This window comes from Eptatretus burgeri, chromosome 8 (assembly GCF_056783735.1).
Source record: "Eptatretus burgeri isolate ZD-2024b chromosome 8, Ebu_testis_v1, whole genome shotgun sequence".
Taxonomy (NCBI): domain Eukaryota; kingdom Metazoa; phylum Chordata; class Myxini; order Myxiniformes; family Myxinidae; genus Eptatretus; species Eptatretus burgeri.
In genome coordinates, this window is record NC_140968.1 from 60,075,952 (window position 1) to 60,092,270 (window position 16,319).

Here is a 16,319-nt window from a genome sequence, read left to right on the forward strand (position 1 = left end):
CCGCTTCCTGTCTTTTTGTTAGCGCCACCGCCTCCAAACCATCCAACATAGCTGGTCTCACTACCGTCTTATATACTTTCCGCTTAACTCTTGCACCTACCCTTCTGTCACAAATCACTCCTGCAACTCTTCTCCACCCACTCCATCCTGCCTGCACTCTCTTTTTCACTTCTCTCCCACATTCTCCGTTACTTTGGACAGTTGATCCCAAGTATTTAAACCCATCCACCTTCCCCACCTCAACTCCTTGCAACTGCACCATACCACCCACCACCTCAAAGTCCTCCATCCACCTTCTCAACACACTCTCCTCACTCGTCAGCACATTCCCATTTACGTCCTTTATCACCCTAACCTGCAGCACATCCTTCCCAGCTCGTTCCCTCTGTCTTGCCAATTGGTATAAATCCTTTTCTCCTTCTTTTGTATCCAACTTCTCATACATATGCCTTTTTCTTAGCCTTTGCCTTTCGCCGCCACTCCTTGTACTCCTGCCTACTTTCTTCATCTCTCTGACTATCCCACTTCTTTTTCGCCAACCCCTTCTTCCTTATACTTTCCTGTACTTCCTCATTCCACCACCAAGTCTGCTTATCTTCCTTCCTCTGTCCAGATGTCACACCAAGTACCTTCCTAGCTATCTCACTCACTACTTCTGCTGTACTTGCCCAATCATCCCACCCATCTTTACCACCATCCAACACCTGTCTCGCCTCCTCCCTAAATTCCACGCAACAGTCTTCCTCCTTCAGCTTCCACCATCTGGTCCTTGGTTCAGCCCTCACTCTCTTCCTCAACCTCACCTCCAAAATCATCCTACAGACCACCAATCGATGCTGTCGAGCTACACTCTCCCCTGCCACCACCTTACAGTCTAATCTCTTTCAGGTTGCATCTCCTGCTTAAGATGTAGTCCACCTGTGTGCACTTTCCTCCACTTTTGTATGTCACCCTGTGTTCCTCCTTCTTGAAATACGTATTTACCACTGCCATTTCCATTATTTTTGCAAAATCTACCACCATTTGCTCTTCCACATTTCTCTTGTTGAGACCGTACCTACCCATCACCTCCTCATCCTCTTTATTCTTTTCCCCAACATGCCCATTGAAATCTGCTCCAATCTCCACTCTTTCATCCTTGGATACACTCTCCACCACTTCATCTAACTTACTCCAGAAATCTTTATATTCCATCTCACACCCCATATGCGGTGCATATGCACTGATGACATTCATCATCACCCCTTCAAATTTAAACTTCACACTCATCACTCGGTCAGACACTCTCCTCACCTCCAATATCCTCTTGACATAATCTTCCTTCAGGATTACCCCGACACCATTTCTCCTCCCATCCACACCATGGTAGAACAGTTTGAAACCACCTCCAATGCTCCTCACCTTACTCCCCATCCACTTGGTCTCTTGTACACACAGTATGTCCACCTTTCTTCTCTCCATCATATCAGCCAACTCTCGCCCTTTGCCAGTCATCATTCCAACATTCAAAGTTCCAACTCTCACCTCCACACCTCTACCCTTCCCCCTCTCCCACTGCCTCCGGACTCACCTTCCCCGTCTCCTTCTCCTCCTTCGCCCAGCAGTAGCACAATTTCCACTGGTACCCTGCTGACCGCCGGTACCTGTGGCGGTCGTTGGTAACCCAGGCCTCGACCGATCCGGTATGGATATTCGTTTTGTTGTCTGCATAATGATTTGGCATAGGTTTTTACGCCGGATGCCCTTCCTGACGCAACCCTGGTCACCTCTTGCGACACACAGGGATATTTACATATATATATATATATATATATATATATATATATATATATATATATATATATATATATATATATATATATATATATATATATATATACAAATACCACCCATCGCTTCGCTGACGGGGATACTAAGGGAGTGGGAACAAGAGGGGGGGGAGATGTGGTGGGATGGGGGTGCGAGGAGGAAGAGAGAGTGAGGAGGGTTGGGGTAAGGGAAGGCAGTGAGAGGTGAGAGGAAGGGAAGGCAAACATGCTGTGGAACGTTATGATTCCTACTGTCTCATCAAAATGCTTCTGCATGGAATAACATTGAAGATGGAAACAAAATAATGTTTAAAATCCTTTTCATACTATAAATACCGCCCAGAGACAAACACCGCCCGGACATATCTGGATATAAACACAGTTTGGAGACAAACACCACCCTGCCACATCCAGAGACAAACTCCCGTCTGGGCATAAACACCACCCGGACACCTTCAGAGACAAACACCGTCTGGAGCCAAGCTGTCTGGAGAAAAACACTACTCAGCCACATCCAGAGACAAACCCCCGTCAGGGTGATTACCGACTACAGTACGTACTGTATGCCACCCAAAAACCTTGAGTAGCTTTCACCAAAAAACAACGTTGAATTCATATCAACATTTCAGGGAGATGTTCACAAACATTAATCTTTATAAACAGCTGCATGTGATGGTTGGAAAAAAAATTTTGCTGGGTAATTTAGAAAATATGTTAATACGGCAAACGGCTCAGAAATCTAGTGTTATCAAATATATTTTGCTTTGAAACTCACAATGAGAAACGCAGTATAACCTTTGTGAAGCAAACCCGGTAACCAACTGCTTTAGAAACAGTCGTGAGGACAAAGGAAAACCGATAAAACCTCCATACGATACGGGATGAAACTTTGTTCTTTTTCATTTATTTATTTTCATTTATTTATATTTTCAATCACGGACACTTTCCGATGGTTCTGTGATTTTTCCCAGTGTATCGGCTTCGATGTCCGCCGGCACACAAAGTTGCCGTGCTTCCCCATTGCCTCAGTTCACTCCCTTTCATTTTCTTTTCATTTATTTATTTTAATTTATTTATATTTTTATTTACGGATGCTTTCTGATGGTTCTGCGATTTTTCCGGTGTATCGGCTTTGATGTTCATCGGCACACAAAATTTCTCCTTTCTATGTCATACGGAAGGTACCAATCTTTAATATCAGTCAGTGAGTCTGGTTAGAATAAGCTTTATTTATTATATGTGTTTTGATGGAGTTTTAAAAGTATTAAACGTGTTCTTTGGCGAGTTTTAAAAGCAATGAAAGTGGCATGTATGACTGTCAAATGGGGAGTTTTACAATGATTGCTTCATATAAATAATTGTGATAGAATCTTATATCATGATATTAGAATTTTAATGGTCAAGTTCATTTGGTGAAAGCGAGCTGTGCAAGGTGTGGATCGGGCTGCGAGGGCTGCGGGCTGCAGACCACAGAGTGTGCACATTGACCACAGTCCCGAGTCAAACCCAATGCATCTTTGCGGATGCGGGCTAACACTGCCGGTGGACCGATTGCGTTCATGAGGAACCAACACAATTCTGCGAGTGTCACAGAGCTGACATCCAAGCAGATGAACTCTCTCTGGGCACATCGACAGAAGACCAAGCTTATCCTCTTTCCAAGGCATTGCTTAGTGCAGCGTGATCCCTAACAGCGAGTAGTGGACACGGATTCATTTGCTTGCTTCGGTGATATGAAAATCACCCTCTGGGAACTCTCGCCACGTGGCTAGCCGGTTGGATGTCATTTCGTGTGCACCCATGCACCAGCCGGACCAACTAAGCCTGGTTTGAAAGTGAAAGAAGCCGACTTGACAAACAACTCATGTAAAACGGAAGTGCTGTATTGTGATGCACAGGGTAAAAAAGTGAAGGGGGATACTGGAGATTAGTGGTCTACCTAAGAGTTGTAAGAGAATTCAAAACTGCAATGAAAAGTGTGTTACTTTGGGGGAGTTTTAAAAGCATTGAACGTGGCATGTATTAATGTGGGGAGTTTTACAGTCATTGATTACTTCTTGAAAATTATTGTGATGGAATCTGACAAATTATATGTTTTTGAATGATAGACAATAGGGACTGACAAACTACATGTGAAATATCCTACTGTTTCATGTTGTATGCTGGTTTCACCTGGTAAACAATACAGAACATTTAATGGTGAACACAGAGGGAACTCCTCATGCTGCCTTACCTTCCCGACCCCTCATACTGTCTTCCTTTCCCATTACGCTACTTTCTCTTCCATTCACCTCCCTCCTTCATGCATATCTCCTCCCAAACCCCTTCACCTCTCCACCCACAAAGATGGCTCCAAGTGGTCTCCATGTGCTGTATTAATGTATTAATGTATCTCCATGTGCTGTTTTAACATACCCCATTTTGTTCAATCCTGGACTGCCCCCCCCAATCTTTTTCGCAAGTGTCCCCCCCTCAAATTTACCTCCTCCCAAATTCCCCCTCCTCATTTCCTGCCACTCATCTCTACCCCATCCTCCTTGCTCGTGGGCCCCCCCCAATCCCCTCCCGGAGTGTATCCTGATGTTTGGTGAGGCATCACTCTTGAGCCCCCCCCTTCCTCACTCCCTCCTAGCTTCCCACCTCTCTCCCCTCCCTCCTCTCTCCCCACCCTCCTATCTCCTCCCTGCTCGCTCTCTCTATTCTCCTCCCCTCCATCCTCTCTCTCCCTCCCTCTCTCTCCCACCTTGCTCCTGCTCTCCCCTTCCACTCCCCCTCTGTAAAGGGGACTGTTAAGGACTGACAATTTAGTTTTGAATTTAAATCCGCTTCCCCATAATGTGTAGCATGTGTGAATCAGCTTCGGAGTGAGCCAACCGGAGAGGTGCAAAGGTCGCTGCATGTGCAAGCATGCAGACATGCAGGTAGGGCTTTGCCAGGTAGATAGCGTGGGTTATAAATGCTCATGCCCCATTTTATATAGAACCCCGTGGTTAAAACAAAAATGTTGCTGTTTGGGCATGTTTTATTTCCCTTCCCTTCCCTTCCCTTCACCCTGCCTTCCTCTCCCCATGCAGTGCCATCCCTTTCCCTCCCCTCACACTGCATTCTCTTCCCCTCACACTGCATTCCCTTCCCATCATGCTGCCTTCCCTTCCTGTCATACTGTCTTCCCTCCTCCTCCCCTCATGCTTCCCTCCTCCCCTCTCCACCCCATGGACATCTCCTGGCGGTCCCCACATGCGGTATTAACATGCTATTTTAACATACCCCAGCAAGTCGAGAAGCCATCACCTCACGCTTATCGCCTCCCAAACCCACTCCTGCTCCACATTTCTGCCCTCCTCTCTCCCTCATCCTCTCTCCGTCATCCTATTCACTCCCACCCCATCCCACGTTTGTTGAGCTGTCACTCTCCCACACCCCACTTCCTCACTCTTCCCCCTTCCTCACCCCCTTTTAGCTCCTCCACCACATCTCGCTCCATCATCCCTCCCCTCTCTCCCTTCTCTCTCCCCACCTCCACTCCATCCTTTCTCCCTCCCCTTCCTTGTCTCTCTCTCCCTCCCCTCCCCCTGAATAACCCTGTCAGCAAAGCGATGGGTTTTATTTGCTCGCATATATTTAGTTAATATTCCTGACTGCAAACTTCCTAACTGGTGATCAGCAAAGCAGAGACAATGTGCTTGCGTGGCAGGCGACACTTGTTGCTGGCAGGTTGTGCAGCAATCGCTGTGATGGGACTCTTTTTATACTCTGCTGCCTCATCGAGTTAAGGGGTTCGATATATATGTATATATACATATATGTATACATATATATATATATATATATATGTATATATACATATATATACATATATACACATATATGTATACATACATACATATATATGTATGAATATATATATATATATATATATATATATATATATATATATATATATATATATATGTATGTATGTATATATATGTATGTATGTATATATATGTATGTATGTATATATATGTATGTATGTATATATATGTATGTATGTATATATATGTATGTATGTATATATATGTATGTATGTATATATATGTATGTATGTATATACATACATATATATACATACATACATATATATATACATATATATATATATATGTATATATATATATATATATATATATATATATATATATATATATATATATATATATATATATATATATATATATATATATGTATATATATATATATATATATATATATATATATATATATATATATATAGCTCCCAGCTCATTTATGCCTGGTGTTGGCTTAATGGTATATATATATATGTATATATACATATATATATATATGTATATATACATATATGTATACATATATACATATATATATATACATATATATATATATATATATATATATATATATATATATATATGTATATATGTATGTATGTATATATATGCATATATGTATATATATGTATATATATATATATATGCATATATGTATATATATATGTATATATATATATATATATATATATATATATATATTTATATGTATATATATATATATATATATATATATATATATATATATATATATATATATATATATATATATATATATATATATATATATATATATATATATATATATATATATATATATATATATATATAGCTCCCAGCTCATTTATGCCTGGTGTTGGCTTAATGGTTTGGGTGGTGGGCTTGCTTTGGATCCTGCTCAGCTGTTGAATTAATGCCAGGTGGGGTTAACTCAGCCTGTCATCCTTCTGAGGTCAGCAAAATGAGTGCCAGCATGCTGGTATACTGTGTCTGAGTGGCGACCCGTCCAGGATTGTGCCCAATAACCAAGGAGACTGCTTAAGCAGCACCAATGCTCTGCATAGAGTATGGTCCAATCTCCTCCTCCTCCAGCTCGTTTTCATGGTTTTTTTCATTGGTCCAGCATGGCCTGTACCATAGTTTAGCCAGGACGTTAATCCCCAATGATCTGTTTCATAGCCGGTGCGTGCTTGGCAGTTCCGTATGACTGCATCTGATCTGGTGGGTGATCTGGTTTAAGCAAGTGCGTACCGAGGACGTGTTCCCCAGTCATGAGATCACGTGACCTTTAGGTAAACGGTTTTATATGGAGGACCCTACGTCACGCAGTCGAGTTATTGGCGCTCACCGTCGATTAGCGACCTGCCGTAACATGAAGTTATTCGTGTGCGACGGCCTGTGAGTCCGGCGAGAACCCGAGGTCGTCCACCCCTCATGGTCTTCCCCCGACCCCAGGTCCACAACAATATGTTGGTAGTTGTACATAGGCAAAGACAGGTTTGCAAATTTGCCGTGCCTTCAGAAAGTATTCATGCCCCTCGAATTTTTTCATATTTTGTTGTGTTACAGCCTGAATTTTAAATTAATTTAATTAAATTTTTTGTCACTGATCTCCACAAAATATCCCATAATGACAAAGTGAAAACGTGTTTTTCGAAATTTTTACAAATTAATCAAAAATGAAAAGCTGAAATGTTTTGCATCAAGTATTCAACACCGAGTCATTACTTTGTTGAAGCGCCTTTGGCAGCGATTACATCTTCGAATCTTCTTGGGTATGTCTGTATCAGCATTGCACATCTGGATTTAGGAAGTTTCTCCCATTCTTCCTTGCAGATTTGCTCAAGCTCTGTCAAGTTGGATGGGGAGCGTCGGTGAACAGCATTCTTCAAGTCTTTCCACAGATTCTTAATGGAATTCAAATCTGGGCTTTGGCAGGGCCACTCAAGGACTTTCACGTTTTTGTTCTGAAGCCATTCCAATGTTGCTTTGGCTGTGTGCTTGGAGTCAGTGTCCTGTTGGAACTTCACCTTCACCTTCACCGCAGGTCATAAATCATAAATCTTCACCGCAGTCGAAGGTCTTTTACACTCTCAAGCAGGTTCTCCTCAAGGATTTGCCTGTATGTGGTTCCATTCATTGGTCCCTCTTATCCTTCCAAGTGTCCCAATCCCTGCCACTGAAAAGCATCCACATAGCATGATGCTGCCACCACCATGCTGCCTGGTAGATGTTTCATGAGCTATGGCCGGTTTCCGCCAGACCTCGTGCTTTGCATTCAGACCAAAGAGTTCAATTTTCATCTCATCAGACCACAGAATCTTTTACCTTTTGCTCTCAGAGTCTTTCCCATGCCTTTTTGCTAACTCCAGGTGTGCTGTCATGTGCCTTTTTCTTCGGAGTGGCTTCTGTCTGGACACTCTCCCATAAAGCCTAGAATTGTTAAGTGCTGCAGAGATTGTTGTCCTTCCGGCAGGTTCTCCCATTTCGGCCAAGGAACTCTGTAGTTCTGTCGGAGTGGCCATTGGGTTATTGGTCATCTCCCTGACCAAGGTCCTTATTGCCCAGTTTGGTCAGATGGCCAGCTCTCAGAAGAGTCTGGGTAGTTCTATATTCTTTCCATTTACTAATGATGGAGTTCATTGTGCTCTTGGGAACTTTCAACACTCGAAATTATTTTATACCATTCCCCGATCTATGCCTCCTCACAATTCTGTCTCTGAGTTCTACGGACAGTTCCTTAGACTTCACGGTCGAGTTTCTACTCTGACGTGCACTGTCAACTGTGGGACATGATATATAAATGTGTGTTTCTTTTCTAAATCAAGTCCAATCAATTGAATTGGCCAGATATGGACTCCAATCAAGTCGTGGAGACATCTCAAGGATGATCAAAGGAAATTGGATGCATGTGAGCTTAATTTGGAGCATCACAGCAAAGGTTATAGCTACTTCTGCTGAGTATTTGCTCTACAGAGCACGCTACGTATTGCACATGTATTGAATGGGGTCTGGGTAGGACTACACGCCCCAGTATGTTTGGCTGTCATCTTACATTTATAAATAGACAACCATAATCAGGGCATTGAATTGCATTGCAGAAATAAACACAAGCTCAGTTGTAGGTTGTGGCAAGGTTGTGGATTTTTTTTTTTAATACAGTACTTAAATTTGCCTAAACATCTGTGGATGCTGCACTGGCATGGACCATGTGATGCTTTCACCGTTGGAGAGGAAGACAGAATCAAAAAAGGTGTTTTTGGATGCCATTAACTCCAACAACATCCAGCTGGTGGAGGATTATCTCCATGAAGGAACCATTTCAGTGGATGAGTTATTTATGGTGGAAGATGAAAAAATGCTGCTGTGTGCTTATAAACCAGGTATGTCCTCGATTCCTAAAAATATTCTGTATAATCTTGATTTGTGGGAGTTTTAAGTTCAGCTGTTTAAATTACAGAGATTTATATTCTTCCCACATCAATCATATCCATATCTTTCGACAACTTCCTCTGAAGCAAACCTAAATGATTTGTATGATGTGTACGTCGATGTATCAAGCACGTCATAAACCTTATAGACTATCACCATGCTTTACGAGCAAGGCTTTGTGCAAAGTTATGTAGTTCCCCGAAATGGATATTCTGTTCATCCAGACTGTGAGGCATATCTCCACCATTATGTCACATTGAGTCATAACAACAACCACAGGGATCAATCTCATGGAAAGAAAGGAGACAATAATCCACACTCAATCCTTATTCTTGCTTTGGGATGAACGATGAAGGAGTCCGGGTGGGGGTGGGGGGTTTTAAGTTTCGATGAGTTTGGGGAACATAATATATTTATTCTTCTTCGTTCGTGTGCAGCACAAGGCTGTGGGATAGCATTATTAGGTGAGGGTGTGGCTGTGCTGCTGATGCAATATTCTCTGGAGGTTAGGGCAGGAATTTGGTATTTGACCATGGTGCACCATGAGATCTTTATAACCTCCACCAACGAATGCTGGCATTGGGAGGTCCGTTTAACGTCCGTCTGAAGATCACCCTGCCTGATCACATTAATGAATGACCCTGCCTGTGAAACACGGGGATGACAGTTTATAGTTGGGTCAGGATTCGAACCCATGCTTGACAGCCTCGAGGTGAGGACCTCTAGTCTAGGCCATGATCCTGTCAGCCCATATATCTATGCATGAAAGGTGGGGGGGGTTGAGGTTTGTCTCTACAAGCATAAAAGTGTGTGCAGGTTGGGGGGGGGGTGTTGCTTGTTGGCAGTATATTCTGAAATACTTATGAATCACAGTCGATTTGAAGTTGTTTACTTATCTCTCAGATTTTTCATTGACAATTTCATTTTTGTCTTAAAGACCTAAAATACAGGACTTTGGGGTATGAGAGTATGGTGCAGAGGTAGTGCACTTACCTTTGAACTGTCTCGTCTGTGTTTGATTCAGAATCTAACTATAAACTGCTGCTGATTGGTGCTTCGCAAGCAGACAGTTGCATCAAAAAATGCACCATTCCTCGGGTGGACGTTAAGCAGGGCATCCCGTCTGCAAGCATTAGTTGGTGGGTGTTAAAGATCCCACAGTATCTTTAGAGCATGAACGTACAAGTAATTGCCGACACCCTGAACAAATTCCAAAATCCTGCCCTGACTACCACTGAGAAGCCAAAGGCAAATCACCCAATGTAATACTCACCGTGGGGCTGTTTTTGGCAGAAATGAACCTTATTTCCACAAGAGCACCAGATATATGAGGCCTACTTTGAAAGTGGGGGTTGTGGGAAAAGGAAAAATGGATTGTCAACAAAATGTATATGTAATATGCTCTCTGATGTAACTGGTGTATAACATCACACATCAGTTTGACAGAAGTACCCACAGCCAAAGGAATGACATGACCTTACAGATTTGCACACAGGTGCACATAGTCCACCATCAACCCCCTTCTGATGAAACGACCTAAATCCAGAATCACTGCTCATCTCCACTCATTCGCTCCTCTTTTTGCCACCTCTGGAATCAACTTCCACATCCTCTTCAATCTCGTTCTTCCCTCTAAATCTTCAAGACAGCTGTTCACCACCATCTCAGATCTTCCCCGATCCAAAACCATAATCTTTTCTACCCCTGTTAACTCCCCCTACCCTCCCCACTACCAATCCCATCATAACCCACCTCTTTCCAAGTTTCCAGTTTTTTTCCTTTCTGAGACTTTGCTTGTGTCCATCTTGTCCATCTTGTGCATCCTCCCCTACCACTCATTCCTCCCCATATTCCTGATTTTTCCAAGCCTCCCTTTATTTTGTCCTTCAACCCTGCTGTTGGTTTTCCCCTTCTCTTTTGGCTATTCTTTTTGTTGTTTTGCATCCTGATCCATTCTGTGTTCTCGGTGTTCCACAAGCCTTGACTTTGTTTACGAAAAAGAATGTTAAAAAAATTAATTTATCCTGCACAACTGGCCACCACCATCGTTCAAAGCACAGGTGGACTTTCGCATGATCAACTGTAGACCTCTTGTGGACAAAACACAGGTGGACTCTTGTGCACCTGGAGTTGACATGCACCCACCATACATCCCAGTGATGATTTCTCATATCAATAAAAAACCTGTACCACACTCTTCACAGAGTGTTGGTGCTGCCGAAGCAGTTTCTTGGCAGCAGTTATACTGGGTGGTTTGCCTTTACCTTCCCAGCATTGTTTGTCTGTGCTCTAGCATTATAAATGTTGAGCATCAAGCAAGGAAGCAGCTCGTAACATATTTTAAATCTCTGGTATGACTCTGCCAGGGTTTGAAGCACCAACCTGCAAGATTCAAAGTGGACACTAATCATTATTATGCCACGAATTCTGTTTTCATATAAATAACCGTTTATTTAATGCGATTTTTTTTTCTTTTTGTATTCTTTGTCGAGGCTTGTATAAAAGCTAACACACAGAACATGTAACAAAGGGAGCAGGAGACAAGAGGGGATGGGAGAGGGAAGTACAAAACAGTAGGGAACAGGGACATCAGGAGATCTGTGGAAGGGAGAGGGATGGGGCGGGGAACACGGGATAAACAGGGTGGACACGACAGGGACTTTCGGGAAGGAATACAGGGAAATTGAAGGAGGTGGGTTTGGGGTGGATTAGTGGGGGTAGAAAAGATCTCCATCCATTGTTTCGAAAGCAGAAGCAGCATGTTCAGGGTAGATTGACCTGGTCTAAGAAGAGGAAGGATTTGATGTTAGAAGCGATGATGGATTCCATAACTTTGCTGATAATTGGGAGAAGGCTGATTGGTCTGTAGTTGCAGGGATCTGCTTTACTTTTTTAAGCAGAGCGGTAATATTTGCTGATTTCCAAGCAGATGGCAGATGACCTTGAGCAAATAAGAAGGTGAACAGGACATAGAGAGGGTGAGCAAGAACAGCATTTCACTGTCACCTCTGCTATATTTATATAAAATTTATCATGCCGTCGTTTGTCATACGTTGAATTGTGAAACAGGGGATTTGGGGCAGGAGGTTAGGGTGGTGGGTGTAGGTTCTGACCTATATCGAGATGTTGCATAAAGGGGGGAGTGAGAAGGTCATAAATTCTGACACATTTGAGTGCATAATAAAAGGATGCCCCCATAAATGTTCCTTGTAAAATAACATACCAGAGAGGATGTGAAGCTCTGTTTAACGCACCAACCACAAGGTCCCCATTTTTGGATTCTAACTTTTTGAGTCTGAGCCAAATCTTGCCTTTCCAAGTGAGTTTAGATCCAACAAAACTTCAGGACTGAAATACTGGCTGAGTTTCAGTTAAATTCACTGGTTTGTATCATAATATATTTGTCATAAACTTAAAAAAGTATTTAACATGCAAGCAATTAAGTGTTTTCCCTACCAGATGTTGTTGCAACTGAAATGAATACATCACATTAACTCGCAACATATCGCCATGACCAGGATACTGGTTGCCAAATTACAAGCTGCAGTCATCATGGGCCACACCATTGCATTTGGCCACGGCCCTCGGCCGCCCAGAGATCTCTCGACTCCTGCTGCAGTATGGGGCCTCGATTGAATCAACATCCAATGGAAAGACTCCATTACACGTGGCAAGCTCCTTGGCTCGTCCTGAACTAGTGACCTTGCTTATGGAGCACGGTGCTGACCTGGATGCTTACTCCCTCAGCTGGATGACCCCACTGCACTACTGCACGTTTCCCAAGACACTTGAATGTGCGAGGCTGCTGCTCGAAGCAGGTTGGCAAGTTTCCTCAAAATGGGATGTCGCTGATGCTGTGCAAGTATATAGCCAATAATAAGACTTCCTACATTGAGCACAATAATTTAAACACTATGTAATGATATTTATTGTGTTTGTGTGTTCGAATGATGGATGTGAAGTATTGTTGGAATTTAATTTCATCTCAAATTTGGCAAAATAGTCACTCATTTAACCTTTTGTTTCAAAATATTTCTTTCTAAGAACTGTCATAACATCTTTATATGTACTATTTACTAGTACATTTTTTTTTTTATAAAAAAGTGTCGAGTAACTAGTACACCTGCTCCCCGCTGGAACAACAGAAAGGGTCATGTTATTATCCTCTCTGGGGTATATATCTGGGATATACAGTATATCCCGGCTCATTCACGATAAGCTTAGAATGCCTCAAGAACGTCGGGTTTCCTCCCTTTCAGTTTAGTGTTAAACAGTTAAACAGCACTGTTTAAAAAGGTAATCATACATGGTTGTGGTTTGAAATATTTTTCCATTTGTTTTTACCATTTTACCAGTTTTTCCGTTTCAACCGTCAACTCTGACTCTGCAACTGGACCAGACAGAATCAGCTCACGTGACCTAAAATCCTGCTCTGCTGCTGTTTCACATCCCCCTCTCTGCCCTTTTCACCCTATTGTTTGCCCTGGCCCATCTTCCATCTGCTTGAAAATCAGCCATCACTGCATTGCATTAAAAAGGTGCAAAAACTGATCCCCTGAACTACAGACCAATCAGCTTTCTTCAAATCATCAGCAAGGTCATGGAATCCATCATTACAGTTCATATGAAATCGCTCCTTTTCTCCAACAACCTCATCTCAGATCACCAATTTGGTTTCAGCCCAGGTCACTCCACCTTGGACATGCTGCTTCCACTCGACCAACAATGGCTTGAGGCTCTCAATGTCAGACATGAGATCAAGGCCGTCTCTCTGGACATATATTGTGCTTTTGATACAGTCTGGCATCCTATCCTGCCTTACTCTCCAAACTCTCTGCCGATGGCATCCAAGGCCAACTCCACACATGGCCGACTGACATTGTCTACTCTTAGCCAACATATGTGTGGCTGTCAATGGAATTCTTTCATCTCCTCTCCCTGTCAAGGTTGGAGTGCCCCAAGGCAGTGTTCTGGACCCAATCCTATTCATGATCTTCATAAATTATCTCTCTGGAAAATCCTCTTCATCTGTTTGCTGATGACTCCACCCTGTGCCATAACATCCCGTCCTCCTTCAGACTTGGAATACGTCTTTCAATCGTGACAAACCTCACACTCTCTCTATCTCTCTGCGAAATGACTGTCTAGTAATCACTCCACCCTCCCCATCTCCGTTCTTAACAATCCTTTTGAGCAAGTTCAGTCATTCAAACTCCTCAGTCTCACAATCAGCCATGAACTTTCTTGGGCAAACCACATTTCAAAGTTGGCCTCCAAAGCCAGATGCCAACTTAGTATCCTTTGTCATACAAAGTCCTTCCTTGGCACACTTGAACTCCTGCAAGGCTTCACCCACAGCTTGATGGAGTACTGCTCTCCCCTCTGGGCCGGCTCCCGTTCCTCACATCTTGCTCAGATTGACGCCGTGGAATCCAAGGCCTTCAAGATTATTGGAATCACCCGTGATAAAGCTGAGTCTGTGGGTCGATCAGTTTTATTGATAAAGTCAATAAACAAACAAAAAAGAAAAATAAATCTAAAATTAACCTTCCAACTCGAGACTTTTATGACCCAATTCAGTGGCACTAAATTTCATTCAATTTGCTAAAGTTACACATCAATGAGGAAATATATTTTCATTGGATGATGTTTCAGTGATAAAGTAAACAAACGTAATCATAAAAAGAAATTAAGAGGATTGCTCGATAGAAATACCATGTGAATTAATCATATATGCAAAAAAAAAAAAAAAAATGAACGAAAACAACTGGGGTCTGTTTTTGACCCCAGAAAGGATTTGCTTGTTACTCTGTGCAGCAAGGTGGGATTGAAAACATATAAATTTATTGCTGGCACATATAGGTAAACAAACTAATAAAATATGAAATAAAGTAATAAACATTCGATAAGTGCAACAAAATTTAAATCTGCATTTCAACGAAATAGACATCATCAGAGCTTTTTGACTTGTACTTCTCAGAATAAAGCCGCAAGCAAATGAAGAGGAAGCACCAAACTCTCGTTTAAAAAGTTACAATGTAACGTCCTCAATGTTGATTGGTTGAGAGAAAGAAAGGATGGGATTACCTGATTGGTGGAACCAGAGAGCATCATGAAGAATAATGATGAGGTGGAAATGAACCATCATGAAAAATGATGAGGAGGAAATGAACCATCATGAAAAATGATGAGGAGGAAATGAACCATCATGAATAATGATGATGAGGTGGAAATGAACCATCATAAATAATGATGATGAGGAGGAAATGAACCATCATGAATAATGATGAGGAGGAAATGAACCATCGTAAATAATGTTGATGAGGAGGAAATGAACCATCATGAATAATGATGAGGAGGAAATGAACCATCATGAATCATGATGATGAGGCAGAAAAAAAACCAATATGAATAATAATGATGAGGTGGAAATGAACAATCATGAATAATGATGAGGAGGAAATGAACCATCATGATGATGAGGCAGAAATGAACCATCATGAATAATAATGATGAGGGGGAAATGAACCATCATGAATAATAATGATGAGGGGGAAATGAACAATCATGAATAATGATTAGGGGGAGATGAACCATCATGAATAATAATGATGAGGAGGAAATGAACCATCATGAATAATGATGATGAGGGGGAAATGAACCATCATGAATAATGATGAGGAGGAAATGAACCATCATGAATCATGATGATGAGGCAGAAATGAACTATCATGAATAATAATGATGAGGGGGAAATGAACCATCATGAATAATAATGATGAGGGGGAAATGAACCATCATGAATAATAATGATGAGGAGAAAATGAACCATCATGAATAATGATGAGGAGGAAATGAACCCTCATGAATAATAATGATGAGGGGGAAATTAACCATCATGAATAATAATGATGAGGAGGAAATGAACCATCATGAATAATAATGATGAGGAGGAAATGAACGATGATGAATAATAATGATGAGGCGGAAATGAACCATCATGAATAATGATGATGAGGCAGAAATGAACAATCATGAATAATAATGATGAGGAGGAAATGAACCATCATGAATAATGATGAGGAGGAAATGAACCATCATGAATCATGATGATGAGACAGAAATGAACCATCATGAATAATAATGATGAGGAGGAAATGAACCCTCATGAATAATGATGAGGGGGAGATGAATCACCAAAGTACCGACAGAAACGTAATGCTAATTAGCT

At 41.8% G+C, this 16,319-nt stretch overlaps 1 protein-coding gene across 3 annotated transcripts in view; it reads left to right on the top strand.

Annotated features, from left to right (window-relative positions):
* Nucleotides 1-8,741: 8,741 nt before the first annotated feature.
* Nucleotides 8,742-16,319, top strand: part of LOC147021837 (ankyrin repeat and SOCS box protein 4-like) — a 32,860-nt gene continuing 25,282 nt past the window's right edge. Inside the window, exons 1-2 of one of the 3 annotated variants that reach the window (XR_015060960.1) lie at nucleotides 8,742-9,039; nucleotides 12,607-12,906. Coding sequence is in view for 2 of the 3 variants with exons in the window: in XM_085892235.1 (XP_085748361.1) it covers nucleotides 8,859-9,039; nucleotides 12,607-12,906 (481 nt within the window). In the remaining variant the exon portion in view is untranslated. The remainder of the gene's footprint in view (nucleotides 9,040-12,606; nucleotides 12,907-16,319) is intronic. The other 2 variants (XM_085892235.1, XM_085892237.1) reach the window with 2 other exon arrangements.